Genomic DNA, 13282 nt, shown 5'->3' with positions numbered 1-13282 from the left:
CTGAAGTATAACTAATTGACTTGGAAATACTAAGTCAGTTTAATTCTGAGTGCTCAAAGAATCATCCCCACAGGAACACAATATACTGGTAACTCAAGTTTGCTTTTGGAACCATGAAAATTTTGTTTATTTTTGACTTTGAAAATACAATCATACATGACAACAGTGACACCTGGATTGTACAGTGCACTCCAGAGAAAAAGCTGCTACAAAATTCTTATAAAAAAGGATTTGGGGCAGAATTTATGGGCAGAATCTTTAAGAATATGGGAAAGGGAGATGTAAGAGAAGATGAAACTAATAGAGCAATGACATCAATACATTTCACTCTAGGGTTGGTGGAACTTTTGAACTTTATAAGAAAGAACCAAGGATAGGGCAGCCCGGGTGGCTCAGCGGTTTGGCACTGCCTTCAGCCCAGGGCGTGATCCTGCATGGAGCCTGCTTCTCCCTCTGCCTGTGTCTCTGAGCCTCTCTCCCTCTCTGTCTCTCATGAATAAATAAAATCTTAAAAAAAAAAAAAGAAAGAACAAAGATAAATTTGACTGCATCATTATTTCAGATTCAAATTCAGTCTTCATAGATTAGGTTTTAGAAGCTACCAGTTTTCATGATGTGTTTGATAAAGTGTTTACAAATCCAGCAGCTTTTGATAGCAATGATCATCTCACTGAAAAATTATCACGCTCACTCTTGCAATAGATATCCAGAGAATCTGCAAAACTGTAGTTTTGGTAGAATTTGTAGATTCAGTTACAACAGTTAAAATTTATGAATTATACACAAATTGTTTATATAGGTGATGGTGGAAATGATGTCTGTCCAATAACTTTTTATTTTTTATTTTTATTTTTTATTTTATTTTTTTGTCCAGTAACTTTTTATTTTATTTTATTTTTTTAACTGTCCAGCTCTTTTATTAGCTAAGTGTCCAGTAACTTTTTAAAGGAGAATGATGTTGCCATTCTATGGAAAGGATATACTTTAGAGAAAACTTCCCAGAATGTCTCAAAATCTAGAACCTATGGAATCTTCTGTTGTAGTTTTATCTTCAGGTGTTAAAATAATTTCTCACTTACAATTTCTAACCAAGGAGTAATATGCCAACAACAATAACAACAACAACAACAACAACCTATGGGATAAAGTGAAACCATCACAGGAAGAAATTTATAGTTATAAGTATCCACATTAGGGATCCCTGGGTGGCGCAGTGGTTTAGCCTGCCTTTGGCCCAGGGCGCGATCCTGGAGACCCGGGATTGAATCCCACGTCAGGCTCCTGGTGCATGGAGCCTGCTTCTCCCTCTGCCTATGTCTCTGCCTCTCTCTCTGTGACTACCATAAATAAATAAAAAATATTGAAAAAAAAAAAAGTTTAAAAAAAAAAAAAGTATCCGCATTAAAAGAGAAGAAAGATCTCAAATCCATAACCATAATTTCCACCTTAGGAACTAGAAAAAGAAGAGCAAATTAAAGTTAAAGCTAGCAGAAGGGAGGAAATAATAAAGATCAGAAGAGAGAAAAATAGAATGGAGAACAGAAAAACAATAGAAAGCACCAAACCCAAAAGTTAGTTCTTTGAAAAGATCGACAAAATTGAGAAAACTCAGACTGACTCAGAAATAAAGGAAAATTCAAATTCCTAAAATAAAAAAATGGAGACATTACTACTGATTTTACAGAAATTTTTAAAAATATCATAAGAGAAGTATATGAACAATTGTATACCTACAAGTGAGATAGTCTAGTTGAAAAAACAAATTCCTAGAAACATGCAGAGGGAAATTGCAGGATACAAGATTGACACCCAGAAATCAGTTGTACCTCATGAACATGGGATGTCTTTCCATTTATCTCAGTCTTCTTTAATTTATCTCAACAATATTTTGTAGGTTTTAGTGTACAAGTCTGACACCTCCTTGGTAAAATTTATCCCAAAGTATTTTATTCTTTTTGATGCTATTCTGGTTGATGCTATTCTTTTGATGCTATTTGATGCTTTTTGATGCTATTAGATGACATCATTTCCTTTTGTTTATTGCTTTTTAAAAAATTGTTGTTGCTGCTCATACAGCACTTCAGGTCATTTGTTGCTGGTATTCATGGATTGGAAGACTTAATCTTGTTTATGGCAAAATGCCCCACAGTGATCTATATATTCAGTGCAGTCCATATCAAAATTTCATCAGTCTTTTTTTTGCAAAAACAGAATATTTTATTTTAAAAATCATACAGATTTGCATGGGACCCCAAATAACCAAGTAATCTTGAGAAAAGAACAAAGTTGAAAGAGTCAAACTTTCCAATTTCAACACTTTACTACAAAAATCAAAACACTGTGGCACTGGCATAACAAAAGACATACAATTCAATGGAATAGAATTACAAGTCCAAAAATAAACTCATATATCAATGGTTAACTTTAACAAGGGTGCCAAGACCATTCAATGGTGAAAGAATAGTCTCAAGAAATAGAGGTGGAACAACTGGGTATCACATGAGAAATAATGCAGTTGGATCCTGATCTCACACCATATGCAAAAATCAACTGAAAATGGATCAAAGACCTAAATATAAGAGCTATAACTATAAAACTCTTAGAAGGCAATATAGGTACAAGATAGTTTCTTAGGTATGAAACCCAAATTACAAGGAAAAAAAAAGAAAAATTAGACTTCATAAAAATTTAAAACTTCCATATATCAAAGGATACTATCAAGAGAATGAAAAAACACCCCACCTGCAGGATAGGAAAAAAATTTGCAAATCATATATCTGATAAGGATCTAGTATCTATAATATACAAACAACTCTGGCAACTCAATAAGTAATGGACAATCAAAAAATGGGCAAAGACACATTTCTATAAAGAAGATATACTAAGAAGGCACACGAAGATGCTTGAAATCATTAGTTATTAGGAAAATGCCATTCAAAGCCACAATGAGATATTACTTTATAGTCCTAGAATGGCTAGAATTTAAAAACTGGAAAATATCAAGTGTAGTTCAAGAATGTGGAGAACTTAGAAGTCTCACATATTATATAGGTGGGACTATAAAATGGTATAGCCACTGCAGAAAACATTTTGAAAGTCCTTCTATAAGTTAAACATAGAATTACCATATGACCTGGTAATTCCACTTTTGGCATAGACCCCAAAGAATTGAAAACAGGTATGCAAACAAAAACTTCTATAAGAATGGTCATAGCAGTATTGTTCACAATTGCCAAATAGTGGAGAAAACCTAATGTCCATAAGCAAATGAATGGATTAGGAAAAAAACTGGAATATCCATATAATAAATTATTATTCAGCCACACAAAGGAAATTCTGAGATGTGCTAAACATGTTATGACCCTTGAAAACATCCAATGTGAAAAAAGCCAAACACAAAAGGCCACATATTACAGGGTTCCATTTATATGAGATGTCCAGAATAGGCAAATCAAAAAAGATGAAAAACAGATTGGTGGTTGCCAAGGCTGGGCTAGGGGAAAAGAGAAAGTGACTGCTGAATGGGCATAGGGTTTTCTTTTGGGGTGATGAAAAGTTTGTGGAACTTGATAGAAGTGATGGTAGCATGACACTAAATAGCACTGCCACTAAATTATATATATTAAAAAGATTTATTTTATATTATGTGAGTTTCACTCCAGTAAAAACAGGAGGTACTGATGTATATTACATGGTTGAGCTTTGAAAGCATTATGGTGAGTCAAAGAAGTAAGATACAAAAGGCCACATACTGCATGATCCCATTTATATGAACTATCTGGGGCAGGCAAATGCAGAGGCAAACAGCATGTTAGTGGTTGCCAGGGACTGTAGGGGAGAGGAAATGGGGAGCATCTGCTTACAGACATGGGATTTCCTTTCAGGGTGTTGAAAAATCCCTGGAACTAGATTGTGGAGATGGCTGCACAGCACTGTGAATGTACTTACTGCCATTGAAATACACTTTAAAATGGTTAAAATGAGAAATTTTATGTGATGTACATTTTTCCGTATTAAAAAAAAATGTGTACCTCACAGAGTATTTCTGAGTGCTCCACCAATTCCTAAGGGAACAGTGCTAAGGTTTATTTTTAATGTGAGTTTATTTGTGCACAGGGAAAAAGGCCTCGAGGGAAGTTTGATGGGAGAATCAGCAGTTGAGGGAAGACATCCAGGAGATGCTGACAACGAAAGAAATAAAACCCAAATGAAATGAATACTGGGGATGGTTCTGGGGTCTACTGCGGACAAAGGAAACCAATCAGGGCTGGGAGCTATCTGGCACCTCAGGGGCAGATGGACCATTTCTACCTGAGAGCTTTGCGCAGCAATCTCCATGAGACTAGAATTAACTGCTGAGCCCAGAAAATGTCTTGATGAGTCAAGCATGCCAGGAGCAGTGCCTGTGAGTTTGGGGTGGTCCCACCCAGGAGGACCTCAGGATTCTGGGACAGGGGAAAGAATGAAGGCTGTGCTCTAGCCCACCCCCTCTGGTCGTGCTGGTAACAGAATTCACAGACACAGCTTCCCAAGCTCAGGGAGATGATCTTACTCAAGGAAATGAAGAATCATTTCTTCATTTCAGGAAAGGGGGAAGGGAGGGCCCATGACCCACAGCAAGCAGCAGCTCTCCTGGAAGGGAGCAGGGCTGAGCGGAGTGTGATGAATGGATTCATTTACAGTCAGAGAAACAATAGGACTCCTTTGACAGGATGCTTAAATTCTGAATTCCCAGTTCAGTTAGAGAGGAGGCCAAATGAAGTGAGGGGGGCTATTGCTGGGCAGGCCTGGCTGGGCAGCCTGTGGGATAGTTCAGAGAGCTCCCTCTCCTCTTAAAGCACGGGACACTGAGTACCCACTGGTTTTATTATTAAACAAGGCCCCTTTCCATCCCCATCTCCTGCTCTCTGCTGCAGGAAACAATTCTGGAAGGCATGACAATTGTGCCAGAAGGAGGGCTCTAAATAGAGGTGAAGTGGCCCTGAACCCAGGCCTGGCTCTGCCACCAAATTCCTTTTGTGACCCTGAAGTGAGTGACACCATCCATTCCTAATGAAGGGATGTCTGGCTTAGTGGCTCCTCTCTTTGATGTCTCATCTGGCTCAGACTGCAGAATCTGGAATAAGTGCTTTGCCTTCTCTGGTCTCAGAGCCTTGCCATCAAATGGACTGGGCATCTTGTCCAGCCCCACTGCCTATTGGGGAGTAGGTGACAGGACCCCTGCAAAGAACACAGGGGTCCAAGGCAACTTCCTGATGCATTGCTTCCCACCCAGACATTCCCTAAAGGGAGCCTTCTCTGACCTGAAAAATGCTTAATATCCTGGAGAACCTGTCACCAGGCTTCTCTGGTCAGTTGAAAAGCCAAACTAAATACCCAGGTATATTCAAGCCTGGGACTTTTCTGGGGCTGAGTTGCTGGGGAAAAGGGGCAGCATCAAATAAAAGGATACTACACAAAGGAGGACCCATCATAGAAGGTGTAATGCAACTTGATGACTTTCTTGGATACCTTCCAGTCCTGAGAATGTCGGCTGAAGTGAGGATGGTGGTAGACAGGAGGCTGGTGAGGGGTGGGAGTGGATGTCTGAGCACCCGGAAGGTGAGAGTGGTAGGAGCTCAGGGTCTGAGCGTCCCCTTTCGGGGCTGACATTAGATGAGAGGGCACCTTTGCCCTGTAGTTGCGAAAGATCATGGGGTAGGAGAAATTCCTCCCTTTCCACGAGGCCCTTTCAGCTTCTCTGCAGGGAAGGAGACCAACATATCTTCTAGCCACTTGGCTCCTACTCACCAGGGACACTTTCTCTACAGCCCCTGTCCAGTTCCCAAGACTCTCATTCCAATTTCCTGTCCTCAAAGTACCTGTGCCCATCCCCATTTTCCCTTGTCATTAAAGGCAAGAATTTTAGGAAGAACTGGGAAGGTCCTGTTGCCCCTCTGAAACCAGTCCTTGCCTGACTTCCACCTTTAGCAGTGGGGTGAGGACCCATGCGGTGGGACTGAGTACAGAAGGGGGACCCAGTAGGGGGAGGTGGAGGCTCTGCTCAATCCCCACTCCTGAGGTTACAAGGAAAGAACTTCCTTCCAGAATATTACAGTAAGGGGCAAGCTGGGTGGCTTCCTTCCTCCCACGTTCTGTAGCTGCAGTAATGGCCCATGGGAGAACAAGACATATCCCTTAGATGGGGCTAGGTTTTAAATCCTTAATGGCCCATGGTCTGAGCCTTTGGAGAAATATAGACTATCTTACTAGAACTTGTGAGACCCAGAATCATTAGCTATCATCACCCATGTTAGTGTTTTTTGTTTGTCCCGAAAGGACTTTTGCTGCTGTTACAGGAAAACATCCGACAAATTATGTTAAGAAATAAACTTTCAGGGCACAAAGCCTAAAAAGTGTAAGGAGCCCTGTACAGGGTGAGGAGGCAAAGATCAACGCCCTTGGGTCAGGTCCACAAAACTATGGGACCTCTGGTAATGGCTTACCCGTCTGCTCGGGCTGCCTCAGTTTCCTCATCCGCAAAATGGGCATACCCCGTCTTCCTCATCAGGTTGTAGTGAGGACTGAAAAGGACTGAGTGGGGAGAGATTGGGGATGGGAGTGTGTGTGAGGGACGGCCATCACCCCTGTCACTGTTGTTGGGGGCACTGTGTAGCTGGCACTTCCTGGCACCGCTCAGACACTTCTGTGAATTCCCCCCTTCATGCACACAGGTGGCTGGTGGCCATACCCAACTCTCACATCCACCCCCAGCCACTGAGGCGCTCACATATGGCGACACATCTCCTGCAGCTTCTCCCGGGCCTCAGGGCAGGGGTCGTTGCACTCCATACTGTTAGAGGCAGAGATTCCAGCTCCTCGTTGTAAGGGTGCTATGGTTATGTCTTCTAAGATTTTTGATTTACCTGTGGTTGGAGAGGAAGAGCTTAGGGGGGGAGGTTAGAGAATTTCTTAAGATGTCATGTTCACATGGGGGTGAGGCAGCAGGGAGAGCAGGAGAGCAGCATCTCCTGAGGGTCAAAATAATTGGGGGCATCATTCATGCTTCCTAGGGACAGGAATCCCTGGCTCTCGCTCTGCAAGTCAATTAAACATGCATTAGGAACAGACATGTGCAGAGTGATGAACTCAGGAACCTGTGCACGTGACTGCCATGGATGCTGAAGTGGTTCCCTTCTGGCACTTCTGATTAAAGAACAGAAAGTCTCTGGGGCACCTGAGTGGCTCAGTTGGTTAAGCATTCAACTCTTGATTTCAGCTCTGGTCGTGATCTCAGGGTAGTGAGATCGAGCCCCACATCAAGCTCCGTGCTGTGTGTAGAGTCTGCTTAATGCTCTCTCCCAGGGTGCTTAGGTGGTGCAATCAGTTGAGCATCCAACTCTTGATTTTGGCTGAGGTCATGATCTCAGCGTTGTGAGATCAAGCCCCGCATGGAGCCCCGTGTTGGGCTCTGGGTCAGTGGGGAGCCTGCTTCTTTCCCTCTGCCCACTCATCCCCCACCAAAAAAAAAAAAAGTCTCAGTTCCAACTCAATCAGCTATAACACTTCTCTGATGTATTTTGACTGAGATTTGGATTGAAATGTTTTCTTATACATTGCGGTAAACTACACATCACAAAAATTTATCATCCTAACCATTTTTACTACAGACAGTTCTGTGGTATTAAATACATTCATACTTTTGTGCAACTGTCACCACCATCTATCTCTATAAACCCTTTTTCATCTTGTAAAATTAAAACTCTTACTCATTAAACAATAACTCCCATTCCACTCCCTCAGCCTCTGGCAACTACCACTCTACTTTCTGTCTTTATGAGTCCAACTACTCTAAGTATCTCATATAAGTAGAGTCATATAGTATCTGTCTTTTTGTGCCTGGCTTATTTCACTTAGCATAATGTCTTCAATGTTCCTCTGCATTATATCATGTGTCAAAACTTCCTTCCTTTTTAAGGCTGAGCAATATTCCACTGTGTGGATAGGCCACATTTTCTTTACCCATTTATCCACTGACAGACACTTGGGTTGCTTCCATGTTTCAGCTATTGTGAGTAATGCTGCTACGAACATGGGTGTGCACGTATCTCACTGAGATCCTGCTTTCAATTCTTTTGAGTATATACCCAGAAGTGGAATTACTGGATTATATGGTAATTCCATTTTTACTTTTTTGAGGAAAAGCCACAGTTTTCCATTCCAGCCACACCATTTTGCATTCCCACCAGCAGTGTATAAGCATTCCAGTATCTCTATATTCTCTCCAACTCTTGTTTTCTGGTGTTTTGTTTGTTGTTGTTGTTTTTATATAGCAGACATCCTACTGGGGATGAGGGAATATCTCATTGTAGTTTTTGATTTGCATTTCCCTAATGAGTGATGATGAACATTTTTTCACATGCTTGTTTACCGTCTGTATATCTCCCTTAGAAAAAAGTCCATTCAAATCCTGTGCCCATTTTTGAGTCAGGTTGTTTCTCTTTGCTGTTGTTTTTAGAAGTTCTCTATTTGGTTTGAATTATAATTATAGAGATATTATTTGCAAATACTTCCTCTAATTCTGCCTTTTTACTCTATGGATAGTATCTGTTGATGTACAAAATTTAAAAATTTTCACAAAGTCCAATTTGTTCATTTTTTTTGTTGCTGTACCATATCCAAGAAATCATTGCCAAATCCAGTGTCATGAAGCCTATGCCCATGTTTTCTTCTAAGAATTTTATTGTTGTAGGTCTTGTATTTAGTTCCTTGACCCATTTGAGTTAATTTTTATATGTATTATTAGATAAGGATCCAATTTCATTCATTTGCATGTGGAAATCCAGTTTTCCTATGCTAGTCATTGAAAAGACTGAATGTCCCATTGAATGGTGTTAGCATTCTTGTCAAAAGTCATTTGACCAATATAAATAATAGTGAAAGGGAATATAAGGGAAGGGAGAAGAAATGTGTGGGAAATATCAGAAAGGGAGACAGAACATAGAGACTCCTAACTCTGGAAACAAACTAGGGGTAGTGGAAGGGGAGGAGGGCGGGGGGTGGGGGTGAATGGGTGACGGGCACTGAGGGGGGCACTTGAGGGGATGAGCACTGGGTGTTATTCTGTATGTTGGCAAATTGAACACCAATAAAAAATAAAGTCATTTGACCATATATATAAAGATTATTCTTGGGGTCTCTATTCTAATCTGTTGGTCTATATGTCTATCTTTATATGCCAGTAACACACTGTTTTGGTTGCTGTATCTTTGTAGTAAGTTATGAAATAAGGAAATGTGAGTCCTGCAATTTTGTTCTTTTTCAAGATTGTTTTAGTTCTTTGGGGGCACTGAGACTCCACATGAATTTTAAGAGGAGTTTTCCTATTTCTGCAAAAAAATATCATTAGGATTTTGATAGGGACTGCTTTGAATCTGTAAATCCTTCTGGATAGCATTAACATTTTAACAATTTTAACTCTTCCAACTCATAAACATAGGATATACTTCCATTTGTTTGTTTTTTTCTTTAATTACTTTCAGTAATGATTTGTAGCTTTCATTGTACAAGTCTTTCATTTCCTTGGTTAATTCCTAGAGTATTTTGCTCTTTTTTTCTGCTATTGTAAATGGAATGTTTTTGTAATTTCCTTTCCAGAGTGCTGTTTGTATATGAAAATGAACTGATCCATGTATTGTTGTATCCTGCTACTTTGATAAATTCATTTATTCTATTGGGTGCAATATTTATGGCTTTCTGTATATAAGATCATATTATCTGCAAACAGATAATTTTAATTCTTCCTTTCTAATCTGAATGTCTTTTATTCCTTTTCTTGTCAATCTTGCTATGGCTAGAACTTCCGGTTCTATGTTGAATAGAAGGGGTGTAAGTGGGCATCTTTGCCTTATTCCTGATCTTAGAAGAAAAGCTTTCAGTCTTTCACTATTATGATGTTCGCTTTATGTTTTTCATATATGACCATGTGAAGGTAGTTTACTTCTATTCCTAGTCGCAGAGTGTTTTTTTTTTTTTTTATCATGAAAGAGTGTTGATTGCCAAATACTTTTTCTGCGTCACTTGAGATGATTGTATGTTTTTTTTCCCCCTTCATTCTGTGATTGAGTTTTGTGTGTTGAACCACCCTTGCATTCCAAGAACCTGCTTGGTGTCATGGTGTTAAATCCCTAATGCGCTGCTGAGTTGTGTCGCTAATATTTTGTTGAAGATTTTTGCATCAGTGTTCATAAAGAATATTGTCTGCAGTTTTCTTTTATTGTAATGTCTTTGTCTGGTTCTGATATCAGAGTAAAGCTGGCCTCACAGAATGAGATGGGAAGTGTTCTCTCTTCTTTTTTGGGGAAAGCTTGAGAATGATTGTAATTAGTTCTTTAAATGTTTGGTAAAATTCACCACTGAAGCCATCAAATCTAGGGCTTTTTATAGTTGAGAAATTTTTTTTTAAGATTTACTTATTTATTTGAGAGAGAGTGTGCATGTGTGTGTGTGAGTGCCAGGAGGGACAGAGAGCGAGACAAGCAGACTCCTGCCAGGTGGGGAATCGATGCAGGGCTCAACCACGGAACCCTGAGATCATGACCCATGCTGAAACCAAGAGTCAGATGCTCAACTGACTGAGTCACCCAGGCACCTCTTTGTTGGAAGAGTTTTTATTACTGATTTAATCTCCTTAGTATTCATAGGTCTACCAAAATTTTCCACTTCTTCTTGATTTAGTCTTGGTTGATTTTGTGTTTCTAGGAATCTGTCCATTTCATGCAAGTTATCCAATTCTTTGGTGTATAATTGTTCATTGTACTCTCTCATAATCCTTTTTATTTTTATAGAATCAGTGATAGAGTACCCACTTTCAATTCATTTTAGTTATGAGTCTTCTTTTTTTCTTAGTTTATCTAGCTAAAGTTTTGTCCATTGTGTTCTTTTCAAAGAATCAACTTTTGATTTCATTGATTTTCTCTATTTTTTAAATTCTCTTATTTCTCTCTATTCTAATCTTTATTTTTTCCTTTTCTAGCTTTGGTTTTAGATTCTTTTCCTAGTTCTTTAAATTGTAAATTTAGGTTTTTAAGTTTGATGTCTTTCTTATCTTTTTTTTTAAGATTTTATTTATTTATTAATGAGAGACACACGGGGGCGGGGGTGGCGGGGGGAGAATGGCAGAGACACAGGCAGAATGAGAAGCATGCTCCATGCAGGGAGCCTGACATGGGACTAAATCCCAGGTCTCCAGGATCACGCCCTGTGCTGAAGGTGGCACTAGACCAGAGCCACCCAGGCTGCCCATCTTTCTTATCTTTTAATTAAGTATTTGTGACTGTAAATTCCTCCTAGTACTACTTCTGTTGCATCCTGTAGGTTTGTAGCATCATATATGATGCTCTCATTTTTTCATTCATCTCTAAGTATTTTCTAATTTCTCTTGTGATTTCTTTGTTAATCTATTGGTTGCTTAAGAATGTGTTATTTACAGGGCACCCGGGTGGCTCAGTTAATTAAACACCTGACTCTTGATTTTGGCTCAGGTCATGATCTTGGGGTTGTGAGACTATGTGCTGTGTCAGGCTCTGTATTCAGCATAGAGTCTGCTTGAAATTCTCTCTCCCTCTCCCTCTGTCCTTCCCCCTGCACTCTCTCTAAAAATAGATAAAATCTTTAAAGAATATGTTATTTACTTTCCACAACTTGTTTTTTTCTAGTTTTCCTTCTGTTATTGCCTTCTAGCTTCAACTCATTGTGGTCAGAAAAGATACGTTGTATGATATCTATCTTTTTAAATTAATTGAGATAATCTATGGCCTAACATATAACCTATCCTGAAAAATGTCCAATGGCACTTGAGAAGAATGTGCATTGCTCTTGTTGTTTGTGTTCTAATTGGTTAATTGTGTTATTTAATTCCTCTATTTCCCTACTTTTCTTCTGCCTGGTTGTTTTTCCATTATTAAAAGGGTACTGAAATTTCCGACTATTACTGTAGAACTCTCTTGTCTTTATTCTGTCAGTTTTTGCTTCAGAGAACTATATATTTTATGCTTCAGATATTTTTATGGTCTGTCATTAGGTGCATTAAATATTTACACTATCTTCTCATATTGAAACTTTTATTAATACACAGTGTCCTTTGTCTCCTGTAGCTTTTTTAAAATTTAAAGCCTATTTTGTTTGATACTTGTATTGTAACCCCTGCTCTCTTTGCATAGAATTTCTTTTTCCATCCTTTCACCTTCAATGGGTGTCTCTGGATCTCAAGTGAATCTCTTATAGATAGCATATCTTTAGATCACGTGTTCTTATCCATTCTGCTGATCTCTATCTTTTGATTGGAGAATTTAGTCTATTTGCATTTAAAATAATTACCAATGAGGGACTTCTACATTGTACTTTTTGCTTACTATATGTCATATGACTTTTGCCCCTCATATCCTGCAATACTGTTTTCTTTATATTGATTGTCATGAAAGGTTTAAATTCCTTTCTCATTTGCTTTTTTGTATATTCTATAGGTATTTTCTTTGTGGTTACAATGGGAATTACATTTAACATCCTAAGGTTCTAACACTCTAATTTGAATTTTTACCAGCTCAAGTTCAGTAATACACAAAAACTCTCCTCCTTTACAGCTTCATCCCAAACCCTTTCAGTCATCATAAGATTATATCTTTATATGTTATGGGCACCAAAACATAAAATAACAATCTTTTAAATGTATTAGTCTTTTAAATTACATAGAAAACAAGATTTGTAGTTACCAACCAAAGTTACAGTAATACTAGATTTTACACTAATTATTTTTTCTTTAAATGTATTAGTCTTTTAAATCTTGTAAGAAACAAAAAGTGCAGTTACAAACCAGTTACAATAATCTTAGCTTTTATAATTGCTCATGTCTTTACTTTTATTGAGATCTTTATTTCTCCATACAGCTTCAAGGTACTGTCTAGTGTCCTTTCATTTCACCTTGCAGAACTCCCTTGAGCATTTCTTGAAGGGTATGTCTAGTGGTCATGAACTCCCTTGGGTTTTGTCAATCTGGGGAATTTTTAATATCTCCCTCACTTTTGAAGGACAGTTTTGCTGAAAAAAAGGATTCTTAGCTGACAGGGTTTTGTTTTTTTTTTTTAAGATTTTATTTCTTTATTCATGAGAGATACAGAGATAGAGATAGAGATAGCTAAAGACAGAGATAGAGATAGATAGAGATAGAGATAGAGATAGAGATAGACAGAGAGAGAGAGAGAGAGAGGCAGAGACACATAGAGGGAGAAGCAGGCTCCATACAGGG

General features: G+C 38.8%; 1 protein-coding gene and 1 pseudogene across 10 annotated transcripts in view; one reads left to right on the top strand and one right to left on the bottom strand.

Moving 5' to 3' along the window:
- C20H3orf20 (chromosome 20 C3orf20 homolog) overlaps nt 1-13282 on the bottom strand; it is a 77578-nt gene that overhangs the window by 44962 nt on the left and 19334 nt on the right. For 6 of the 10 annotated variants that reach the window (XM_038565550.1, XM_038565551.1, XM_038565549.1 and 3 more), the window contains 2 exons: nt 6770-6905; nt 5453-5740 (listed from right to left, as the gene is read on the bottom strand). In XM_038565550.1, coding sequence (XP_038421478.1) covers nt 5453-5740; nt 6770-6905 — 424 coding nt within the window. The remainder of the gene's footprint in view (nt 1-5452; nt 5741-6769; nt 6906-13282) is intronic. The other 4 variants (XM_038565555.1, XM_038565557.1, XM_038565558.1 and 1 more) reach the window with 2 other exon arrangements.
- LOC100686616 lies at nt 114-1099 on the top strand (annotated as a pseudogene).

Source organism: Canis lupus, chromosome 20 (assembly GCF_011100685.1).
Source record: "Canis lupus familiaris isolate Mischka breed German Shepherd chromosome 20, alternate assembly UU_Cfam_GSD_1.0, whole genome shotgun sequence".
NCBI lineage: Eukaryota > Metazoa > Chordata > Mammalia > Carnivora > Canidae > Canis > Canis lupus.
This window is presented reverse-complemented; position numbering and strand designations above follow the sequence as displayed.